General features: G+C 29.9%; 1 protein-coding gene across 2 annotated transcripts; it reads left to right on the forward strand.

The window, feature by feature from the left end:
* The first annotated feature begins 702 nt into the window (after window positions 1-702).
* LOC108904393 lies at window positions 703-12187 on the forward strand. 2 transcript variants are annotated; one of them, XM_018706922.1, is made up of 6 exons: window positions 703-1017; window positions 3901-3985; window positions 6218-6472; window positions 9467-9641; window positions 10435-10994; window positions 11096-12187. In XM_018706922.1, exons 3-6 carry the CDS (start codon window positions 6338-6340, stop codon window positions 11639-11641), a joined length of 1416 nt encoding a protein of 471 aa, XP_018562438.1. In that variant the 5' UTR covers window positions 703-1017; window positions 3901-3985; window positions 6218-6337; the 3' UTR covers window positions 11642-12187. The 2 variants fall into 2 exon arrangements, with proteins under 2 accessions (XP_018562438.1, XP_018562436.1); XM_018706920.1 differs by lacking the exon at window positions 703-1017 and adding an exon at window positions 2274-2488.
* Window positions 12188-12548: the final 361 nt, after the last annotated feature.

Below are 12548 nucleotides of genomic sequence, written 5' to 3' on the forward strand. Positions count from 1 at the left end.
AGAATACAAAATGCAATAAAGTACAGGGTGTTCCATTTAAAATAACGAAGATGACGACTTCCGGTATAACCAGAAACGTTAGGTGGACGCCATTATTTTAGTTGAGAAGGGCATACCCGAAAACACTATTGCCCAAATTTGCAAAATTAAAATTGAAGTTGAACAATCCGTTTGCTACTAGTATTTTTGTCAGAAAATCACTGACTGATTGGCCTAATGTGAAAACAACTTCATGAACTTGTCCCAGTTACTGCTAACTACTAATTAAAGTAGTAATAGTGTAATTGCAAAATATACTTACTATATTTGCTCGAATAAATAAAAAAAATATATTTATTTAATTTATCTCTCTGTTAGGAGATACTTATTCTTAATTATTCATGACACACTATATGACACTCTATTAGAAGAATGATTTACATATATTTTTTAAATTTTAGGAAAATGTTGACTCTTTTGTTTCTTGCACAATACGTAACAACATTTAATATGTATCTAAATCAGATACAGCCGGTCCTGATGCTGCCCAGTGCGAACAGATCTTGCACTAGTATTGCATCAGACACCTTGTGACTAAGGATTCTGTCTGTTGACAACACGAACAATGTGACGTGTAGTTTGCCGAACACCCAACCAAAATCGTTTATTTTGTCCCCCTTCTCGCAGGTCGAACTGCTAGGTACTCGCTTTGAAATTTGGATTTATCAATTTCGATACGAAGTGTCAGAGCCTTACAATCTACTCATAGATTGCAAAAAGGCGTTTGTGTTCCCTTCTCCACTTCTCAATTTTTTGTTTTGTTGTAATATTGCGTAACAATATTTTTTATTAAAATAATTTCGCGCAGAAAAGTATGTTCGATTATTCTGAAGGTGCTATGCAAATAAATTCCGAAATCCCAGTTAACTCCAACCAACATTTTGATTGCGATTTTCACGCAGAAAAATATTGTGTTCAGACAATTAATAAAAGAAAGTGCTTGGGAAAGTGTTACACAAGAAGAGGCACCATGGGGATGTAAGTAATTTTTTGTCTCAATGTTGATTGCAAAAAAGTTATAGCTCAAAATTTGGCCAATGAAAGATACTCCAACCAATCTTTTATTTTAGATATTTGTTTAATATCATTTTCGAACAAAATCGTTAATAAAAATTGGTGGGAGGCAGTGGCGCATTCAGGGGGCGATTCTGTAAGATATTGCACGTCACTGATCTTCTAAGTATATAAAAATTTTGCAAAGAACCGCTGTCATCTCTAATAAAATGAATCTCCCATAGCATATTTTTCTGGATTAACCAGAATTGGAAAGGTTAGATGCTAAGTTTTTTTTATATTCAGTTAAAACAAAATATACAAAAAAACAAAACAGGACAAAGGCTGTTGACCTAAACAACTTTTTGTCTGTATTTTTCTTTGTTGTCGGATAGTGCTTATTATCAGTATTTAGGTGTATAAGGTGACCATAATTTCGTCTGGTTGGTTAAATTCCCTTATCAAATATAATACTTTTATTTGTTTTGCGAAATGCTTTGTCAAACGATTAGAACAATGTACCTATCACTGACGCAAATGAAACGTCAGGATTTTGGATATAAATTCATTGCAATGCGCAAGCAATTGTAGATATTAAAAATGAAACAAGATTTAATGTTGTAGAAGAATCTTCAATGAGTTAGGATCTCTTAAGATCTGGGCCATATCTTTTAGCAATATATTCTAGCTTAAATGAAAGTGGGGAGCTTGCAGATTGGCTTGAAAAACAAATTTATACAGACAGGATTCCACGTACGAAGTTTATATAGGTATAAGAAGTAGGAGTAAGGCTCCGTTGAAAACAATTCCCCACTTTCCGCATTTCCTAGAAAACCCATACATTCAAAACAAGTATTTTAGCGCATACAAACAAGTTGTTTCTTGTTTTAATTCAATAGCTGTGCCGGCTGATCAAAATGTATCAACTGGATTAAAATTGAGGCTTGCTCGGCATATTTTACATTTGCTCGTAATCTGCACCAGACACCAGAATTATATTGTTATCTAACTTACTTTTGTTCTTGACTGTACTGAAAAAATACCGAAAACTGCTATGTAATTCCGATGAGTCACAGCTACGATCTACATCTCCTGCTTCTCGTGACTGCAAAGCTGTGATTGGCCCCTCGTGACCACATTAGAGCCAGTAACCGTTACGGAAATTCTTATGATCCGGTTTATCAACGTGTGCGATAAGGATAGTTGTATTTCCATCTCCGTTTTTATTCCTGCTGCCACGAAGCCTTCAGTGCAGTGGCCATTTTCGTGTCATCAGAACTCCTGCTATCGCTGAACTGTGCACACGCGTTGTCACTAGGCAGCGACTTCAATATAGCAAAAGTTCTAGAAGTGCTAGAAACTGTGTAAATTTATTTCTGCTTAATATTATTTGTTTTTCTAAGCAGTGGCTAATTTTCGTGCACTAAAAGGAGACACAGCAACGAACATATACAGAGTAAGAATTTTTTTATTTGTGATTAGCAATGCAACGCAGTAAAGAGAGAATTGTCCATTTTTTAATTATTGTCTTTTTTTGGTGTGAATTAGATTGTGGCAAATTAATGTGGCTGCTGTCTTACGTACCATATGGTTCTCAATAAAAGAAATAGTATAATTATTTTTCAAAAAATTTTTTATTGATCATTTTCAGTGAAAGTATATTTCGAGATAGTTCTAGTTTCTATTTTCAAAAAGCAGTCAGCATCAGTACCCAGTTAAATATTTATAAATTTGAAAATTAATAGATAATTTGAGTCATTTTCAAAATTGTAATTTTAAAATTATATTATACCTACACTATCCAATAATCCATTAATCAAATTTTTTTAAATTTATTTTTTAATAAAAATATTTTAGTGATGAACTCGATACAACTTTAATATTTCTGATCAAACTTTTTTAAACAAAGCCAATTTCGTATTTAATGTTTCACAATAGTCAAAGAAGAAAAGAAACACTTAAAATATGTTTTTCATGCTTATTCGCCACATACGTTTTTAGTTCAGCATATTATCATTATCGATTTACTACCAACAGTTTGTATTGTCGGCGACTGACCTTGGGACAAAACTGAGCGTTCCCGACTTGTTAGAACTCGTCTGTAGACTTTGACGTCACATCCTATTAAGCTTTTCGAGGAATAGCAATTATTTTTGTATTTGTATAATTCTGATAATTGTTTTGTTATTGTCGTTATACACTCTTATACATAGGCGTACGTTATATAATACTGATGTTCATCAGTATAATGAAAATTTATTTGAAAAAATGTGATTACATACATAAGATAAAAATATTTCAGAGAAACGTTTACTCAGGATCGATTTCCATTGGGTTCAACTAACTTTCAGAACAAATCATAACTTATTCCAGAAAATTTATTATTAGATGGTTGCTAGAATTACTAAATTTGGATGAAACTAAATAACGTTGCGAATATTTGCAAATTTTCCATGTGCTTGTTTTGTTTTGCTATCCAAGGAGGCAGCGTTCCAGAATTATCTGGAAACTTTCCATAAGTAGAATTCTAAATCTATCAATATTAAATTACAAGGTATCGTGTTACCTCCTTTCATATACAGTATGTCATTATTTAATCATTGGAAATTTCAATTACTTTTTGGTTTGGTAACATTTTCCAATGTTGATGATAAAAGGTCAGTGATCTACTTCGCTAGGTCAATTACATATTTTTTTTATATGCGGCAATGTAATTAATAAAAGTTATTCAGGTTTCTAAACGAAGAAATATGGCTGCTTAAGCCTGAAACATAGAGGCGAATTACGTTGACTGTATATTGTGTGACGATATTAGTAAAAATTGTTTAAAAACATAATAATTTTTTATCGAGAATCTCTTCTTCGTAGGTTGAGCGTTAACAACACTCAACTCTTCTACTGGTAGGCCCCACAGGGAATCAACATTCTCAAAAGAAGACAAGGCGAATATAATGTGAGTAGTTGGTGCTCCGTATGTAATATACTGTATTTGTATTAATCATAGTGTTATTATTAACAAGAAAGGCATTCTTTATTTTTTGTTTTTTTTTTGCAAATTCATTTATTATTATTCTTGTGTTACCACATGTTACCCAATATTGTGTAATATTGCGAATTTATGCAAATGAGATTATATTTCTTAATTTTTATTGATAATATTATCTCATGTGATATCAACACTCGTAGCAGAGATAACTGTTGCCAATTTAGAAATTCTATAGTTGGTAGGTAAAGCTTATGTGTAACTAAAACTTATATTTGTCTAAATGAACTTTGAACATTTGATTATACAGACTTTATTAAATATTGACTCGTGAATATTTGAAACTTAACTTTAGGTTTTATATTTTTCACATATTTGACTAATTATTAAGGATTACCTACGTTAAATTATTACATGTGTAAGCATTTCAAAGAATAAATAATTACTTAAACATTTATATTATCTAAATGGTAATCTAAAGATTATAGTGTTATGTAAAGCATTCCAAGAACTCAAGGACATTTATGAACACTGAAATTGGAGATTATAGACTTTTTATTTTGTGTCACACTTTTTATAATAGTTTGGAATATTGAAGAAAGAAAATGGTTGTTTTCAAATTCATGAAAATACTCTTGATAGAATATATATTTTTTTTTAATCGAATAAAGCACGAGTGTTCCACGAAATTGTTAGGGTTATTCCAACGGTTCCGAGACCACAAAAAGACGTCTACGTTATACGTCTTCCGTTGGAAGAAACGATTAAATACGTAAATTCTGATATAGGTGGAAATACCTTATTATACAGATAACTGTTTCCAATGGCGTCAACTTTATAAATCAGTTGGTGCTTTTGGAATAAAATTTAATTAGAATAAATCTGCATAATTAAATCAGTTCCTAGCACTGCTTTTAGAGAAAAGTAAAAGTGTGCACAAAGAAATTATTGATATAATTAATATTCAACAGTATATAATGTGTTTTATTTATTGTAAATTGTAAACGTTTTTATTAAATATTTTAAATTTTTTTGTTTATTTTTATATTTTTGTTAAATGCTTTTTGTTTTGAGCCTAAGTTGTGTAAAGGTTAATTTCTATTGAATGTTTTCTGTTATTCAATCTGAAAAATTATACATTGTATCTATTTAATATAGGTTTCTCTATAATACAGTTTTAAAGTCAAAATGTCATAAACACCAGTTTTAATTTCGATTTGAACATTTTTTTCCAGAAAATAATGTGCTCTTTGCATGTTCAGTAAATTTGTTAAGTTTAAGGCAGCAGATAAGTGGTAGGTGTTAATCTCGACTTTCGGGATTTGGTCGAAATTTTAGTTTTCAGTGAAGGTTCTTCAAATATGTTTACAACCCTTTAAATGCTTTGGGTTTTATGTGACTAACCCCCAAAAGTCAAGGTGCACTATTAGATATAATACTTTTTATCAAATAAAATAACTTTTGAGTAATAAATTTGTTTGTTAACTTTCTAGGATATGCAGAGGGACTTAACGGATATGGTAAAATTAACAAATCTATAACTATATAGTTGTAATTTGTAAAATCACAAACTCCTCGCCGGAGGTCACTTTGACTTTTTAATAGAAACTGTAAGAGTTATGTCTGAGACACGATCTTCAGAAAAGTTCTTTCAAAAAGTAATGTAATTTAAGTTAGATAAGTTACGAAATTGTAAAAATCTTATTTTCAAAACACATGTCGGTGTTTAGTAAGTAAGATTTGTGCAATTTCCTCGGGTAGTATTTCCAATTTAGTTTCTGTGGTCTATTGAGTTTCTGTTTATATGCTTTTCTAAACGGAATTAGGGGTACACTATGGACTAAATGTCTGGACCATTTTTAAGACGGTTCAGGTTAAGAGACGGGCATTTCCAGGCATTATTATGTTGGCTGTATAAATCCTCTTGAACAGAATATTATTTTCAACTTAATTTGTCCACAAATATTTATTGTTAATAGATTTGGTACTTATATTAAATACTTACTGAACAAATGCGATAAGGAAAATTATTACACTTTCAGTGCATCCGAAATCTTGTCTCTAATCTGAAAACATACAAATTTGAAAAAGGTCTGTGGATGTTTGGTTCACAATGTGCAAAGGTGTTAATTCAACGCATTCTTTAACTGCTGCAGGAAATATGATTATGTTCGAGTTCTAACTATATTATTTTTTCTATAGTCCCTGTCACAATGGTCCTCGCAAGAGATCTTGTCGTCCCTTCCGCATCATGGCGAGAAATTTTCTTCAACCAATCCAAATTTGGAAATCACAACAAACACATACAGTGCAAACCTGGCTATGGAAACACAATTCTTAGATATGGACATGGATCCCACAAAACTCGTGTACACCAGCAGCAGTCCTTACGGATTAAATCCCGACATGGAAACCAGTGTAGTGCCAGCAACGCTAAACGTAGATGTAATGCTCAAGGTATTTATCTTTATCGATTTTAACCGTGTTTCCAGTTTAAATTAATTTTATTGGACTATTTGAAATAACTATCCACTGAAATATTTTATACCTATCAATTTTATTATTAGGTAATTCAGTTTCCGTTTCATTTTCAATAAGTTTTAAGTATGTAAGCATTCTATAGGATGTTCTATATAAGAATTTGCTACCCCAACTTCGAATGTCGACAGCATATCCCAATCATTTTATGTCACAGCCAGCTGCGATCAATTTATATTACAAAAATTATTAATTGATTAGTGTTATTAGCAAATTTTCAAGAAAAAAAAAAAGCCGACACATTGTTACTCAGAATGACCTGAAACTTAAATATACTAGTTTTGTGTATCACCTGTGTATAACATGTTTCAAATAATTAATGGGTTTTTACAACATATTGTTAAAAAACGAACACAGATTCCCAATGTTTGTGATACAATTACAGATTTTCTAAAGTTTCCTGGTGAAAGTTACATATCAACATAACATTTTTTAGTTGTGCCAAGATTTTTTTTTAGTTGAATTTTAAAATAGAAAATACTCTTAAATCATCTTGTAATCGTCCAAGTATTCCACACATAACTACTCAAAAATTTAAAACAACTTGATTTTTAACGATATGTCGGTACCTAAAAATTAAACATCCTGTATGTTGGTATTACTAAAATTAATATCTTTGTGCTTGTGTTGAGACTATTCTGAATAAAAATCCCGCGAAGTTTTTTCAGTAAAGAAATTTTTCCATAAAAAATAAATAGTAGCTGTGACTATATGTAATGTGAATTGGACGTACCTACGACACGGTTCTCACATATTTATTTAAGAAAAACAAAGTTAAAATGGGTTAGGAGGTGGCTAATTTTTTAACAGAAGATCCTGTATTTAATTGTAGAAAAAGTTGTAGTCACAGAAAATAATGAAAATTGTAAATCACACTGAAGTTTTTAAGAGTTATGAAGTGATGAAATTATTTTTTCTCTCATTTTAAACATAATGAAATTGGTGAGGATTCATTGGTATTCTGGATTTCCTTCACAACATGTCGCAATACATCTATTTTGTTTGGTTGTTGAAAATTACTTGCAGCCGTCGAGGAATTTTAAGCAATATTAAACAAGTTTGAAGTAAATATATTGAATAAGTCGTGTAAGGTCTTAATCCGGATTTTCTGAAAGCGAATTTTCAACAGCTATTTTTGTATCAAATTCATAGTTTTGATGGAGTCCCGATGACTTATCTTGTTATTGTTATTTAGTAGTGGGGAGCCTGTCGTTACATATAGGCGCTTTCCTCACCTGTGAGCCATTTGCAGTTATCATTCAGCGGCAGATGATTATCGTAAAGCCTTCCAAGAATTGTGATTAATTCTTGTGCTGTTTGTTTATGACTTGTAGAGACTTGTTCACTTGATCATATGTAGGGTTAATGATCATTTGAATTATATAGTGACTGTGATACATTGTAAAAAAGTGCACAGAGTTCGAACTGCATCACTATGAATACTCGACGGAAATCTTCAACTTCAGGACAAATAACCCTACGGAGGATTTATAATGTACATATATTTTTTAATTTCTGATCTTTGCTCCATTTTGTATTTTGTGAGATGGAAGCCATTTTGACGTAGCTGTCATTACATATTCCTTGTATAACATTTAGGTTATGACATTTATTAAATGAATGCAAATTTGAAAAAGAATTTGTGATGTGATTTCAGTCAATTAAAAAAAACGTGATTATCTTTGTGTTTTTATTTTTGAAACCGCTTTTATTGACTTTAGAAAAGTTTTTGAGATTCGATAATTTTTATTTAAATTATGTCGCATTCAATATTTGGTATTTTAATGAAATCAATATCAATATTGCTGTTCTTCAGAAATTCTTTTTCTATAAATCGATTTTTATTTTTGCAGTTCTTAATCATATATATGCATTAGCATGTCTCCCAAAATATGATTTTAAAATGCTGTTTTGCGAGAAGAAAGCCTTTTTATATTTTAAGTAAATAAAACTCTGGTCAATTCAAATGTTGAGATTATCGGAATATTTTCTTAACGTTGTAAATGTAAATTATTTAATGATAATTTTAATTTCAAGTACCTTCCATGAATTCTATTATGAATTATTTTCCAAATGCTAACAATTTATTTATTTATAGTGTGTATAACCTCAATACTTTAACATAACATCAATAAATTTTTGCTAGTTTTCAAAATCAAAATAGATTTTTTCTTATTTTCATAATTCATTTTCGATGGTTACTTAGTTTATTAATGGGTTTTTATTTTATATTTTACAAAATTTATTCGTCAAACCAAACTTATAGGTACCTATTTTTTAATTCATTGAATAGTAATTACTGATAATTTATTGCAGTGTCAAGTCTTTTTAAATTTATTTTTAAAATTTTATTTTTAGTTGGCTTGACATGTCGATATTGTTAACTAATAAATTTGAAAAAATATTTAGAATTTATTTCTCAATTTTAGTATACATTAAGATAGAATTACTTAATTTTTCACTTTACTATTTATTAAGTGCATTCGTACTTTTGTAAATATAACCATTTTTAAATTTTAATTTTCATTAATAAAGATATACCGCAGAAGTTTTATTTTGTTTTTTAATTAATTTGTTCAAATTTTAAATCATTTTTATTTATTTGATTTATACCTAATGTGGATATGTAGTGTAGTTTTTATTATAAAATTATTTTTTTGTGTATCTATTATATTTTAAAAGTTTAGTTTGGTAAATATTTGAAAAAGCAAATATTTCTGTGAATTTTATTTTGAATTATTTTTGTTGAATAATTTACATTTACTGGATTTACTTTTTTTTGGAAGTTTGTATTTTTTTTAAATTAAAAGTGTATTAAATGTTTGGAAGATTGGAACATCTCGCAAAATATACACATACTTTTAAAATGTGGGTTTGATGGGAGTTACTTTAAAATAAAATTATTTGTTTTAGGACGAATCGAGCGTTACACTTCAACGACTCTGGGACATGTCCCGTGGTGGCGTGTTTTACGAGCCTCAGAGCAAAATCAAATTGGAGATGGAAGAATTCAGCGACCTATCGCCATTTGTCCATCCAAAGCCCTCGTCAACAAATTCTGTAGATGAGCTAAATACGCCGATATTTGGTAAGAAACTTTCTTAGGTATATTAGCTGTGGGGATTTCCATTGCTTCATTTTTTGGATAGGATATTGTGAGTTTTTTGTTTAAGAACTTCGATCCGGTGTAGCCAGATAACAAGAGTTTCCACTTTATATTTTTCAGCTTATGGAGAAATCGGGAAAACATTTTTTACTTTTCGTGCGTAGAAGTATCAAATGCAAAACTAAACATAAATAGAAATGTTTTCCTCTATTTTATGAATCATTTCTTTTTGTTTATTGTGTTTGTTATTTTGGCTGTATTAGTTTATAAAGATGTTATTTTTCAGATACACAAAAAATGGTTGATTAATTGATAAATTAAATATATATACGATCGTACTGGGGCATATTACATTTGAACAGGTAAAATAAATGAACGAATTTAACAAAAATATAGACAATTTACTTGCAACTTTATCATATTTTTATTTTTTGATATTATTTGCAAATTATAGACGATGGATTCAAGATAAATTGTCTATTGTATATACTTGAATTTTATATCTAATCTGAAACATGCTTCAATTTAGTACTCAAATTTTTATATATATACTATATATAACTAATGGATATTACGAATGGTTCGGATAACTTTTTGATAGCTAAATTGTTAATAAGGATTTAATTCCAAATTTGTAGCAAAAAAAGAGTTTTACTAATGCTCTGTTTCTCTCTAGTTTTTTAATATAATTTTGGGGTCAAAATTCTGGCTATACTGAGAATTTTACGTTGCTTATATTTGATCCACAAATAACAAGTTTTTCTTTTGTTTCCAGACAAAGACGCTTTTACTTTTAACGTCAATGATTATTCTGACGATATATTTGTTAAGCCTGAAAGCGACATACTATACGAAAACTCCTGTATAATAACCGACAACAACCAGTTTAAGGACTTGTATCTAAATACAGGAAAAGTGCAACAAAATGGAAATATCAATAGTGATGTAGGTAATATACTACAAAATGCTGACATTAATGTATTTTCGCCTCAATCCGAAACCGGAAGTGCATACAGTTGTCAAATATCACCAATCCTTGAAAATACAAACACAACTGTATATAATGTGGACGATAATAGTGCTCTAAGTGTTAATAGACTTTCTAGGATTTCTTCGGCGAACGACATGTTTCGGCCATTTAACAGTGGATTGGAAACACCCGAAGACAGTAACAGCAGTGCTTCTCATGACTCTATTAAAAGGCCCTCTCATCTTTCCCTCAATGTCAATCTCAAGTCAACCACTGAATCTAATCTGACCACTCCAAGCATAATTGAGGAAGTTGTGGACTTGGAGAATGCTAACTTTAATATACTAGATTTGGTGACAAATGAGGTAAGAACCATAATTATTATTATATTTTGTATGTCTAGCAAATTCTAAAAATCACAAATTTCAGCAGAAGCATTGATTTTAACCTTTGTTTTTATTTGCAGGACATAACGTTCGTAAACGCAGAAGACATATTCACCAATAATTCAGTTGTATCAGCAATATCAACAAATGTTAATACCTCAACAATAAAACACAAACACATCAAACAGATAATACCTCAGAAGAGGCCAAGAAAACGAAGAATTTACACCGACGACGACGAAGATTATGTCCCGCCCAGTAAAAAGAATATAGTACAACGTAAAAAGATCATCAAAGAAGACTCCGATTCAGAACTTGACAGTGACGTGGACGTTGCCTACAAAACCAAAGCCAAAACGAGAGGACGCCCACCGAAACGGACAGAATCCGTTTCGTCGGATTGTTCCAAAGATAGTGATGCCTCAAAATACAGAGAACTGAGAGACAAAAACAACGAAGCGTCGAGAAAGTCCCGGCTGAAGAGGAAAATCAAGGAACTCGAGCTTGAAAAGGAAGCCGAAGGCCTCATTTGCAAAAACATTAAACTTAAAGCACAAGTAGAAGAACTGGAGAAAATGGTAACGAACTTCAGAGACAACCTCTTTAAAATTATGATTAAGAAGTGAAGTTTAGTAAGTAATTTTGCGTTTTCAATTATTTCTGAAAACGACATAGAACTGTTATCATGTGATTCGATTAATTGTTATATTTTATTAGACCTAAAAACATCTAAGTTAATAACTGTTTTATAATATAAAATGTGTTTAACAATTACAAAAACGACAAAAAAAAACAAAAAAGATCGTTTTAAAATATTTGTATAAGAACTATTTTTATTTATATTTATTTATTTTTATACCATTTTCTCCAATTGAGTCCACATTAATGTTAGTTTATTAGTTGAATTGTTGTAAAGATTTTTGTTAGACATACATGTTTAGTTACAAATTGGTTAAGAAATCTTACAATAAGATTTCTGTTATATCCTTAATGATGCATAATTTTTGCAAATAATGCTTTAATTGATTGATTTGTATTTTGTCAACTATATATAATATATATTGGAAATGTTATCAATTTTAACAAGAGAAAGGAAGAAAGAAAGGAATATTGTACCTGTACAATTCTAATTTTATATTGAACTAAAATAAATTTGGTTGGTAGAACTAGAATGACGTGTTTTATTTTTTGTTTTAGCATTTTCAGGTACATACTACAAAATCAATGTTTATTTGTTAAAAATTTTGTATAAAAATTTACCAATCAAATGTACAAAAACAATGTTATTTAGAAAGTTCGCTATTTTATAAATAATAGCAGGAACTATCACAAAATCTTTCATAAAAAGTAGATATTTACCGAAAATGAAAAAATTTGCTGCAGTAAAAAAATTGAAAGTGAATTATTCTACAATTTAATCTTTGCTCTTACATTTTCAGGAAAATGATTCTATACGGATGATGTTCATATGAGATAAAAAAATCATATTAAAAAAATGAGCCCTAAAAAAAGGATACTACAAGATTGAATTTG

The sequence above is a fragment of the Anoplophora glabripennis genome, unplaced genomic scaffold, assembly GCF_000390285.2.
Source record: "Anoplophora glabripennis isolate ALB-LARVAE unplaced genomic scaffold, Agla_2.0 scaffold115, whole genome shotgun sequence".
In the NCBI taxonomy this organism is placed as follows: Eukaryota; Metazoa; Arthropoda; class Insecta; order Coleoptera; family Cerambycidae; genus Anoplophora; species Anoplophora glabripennis.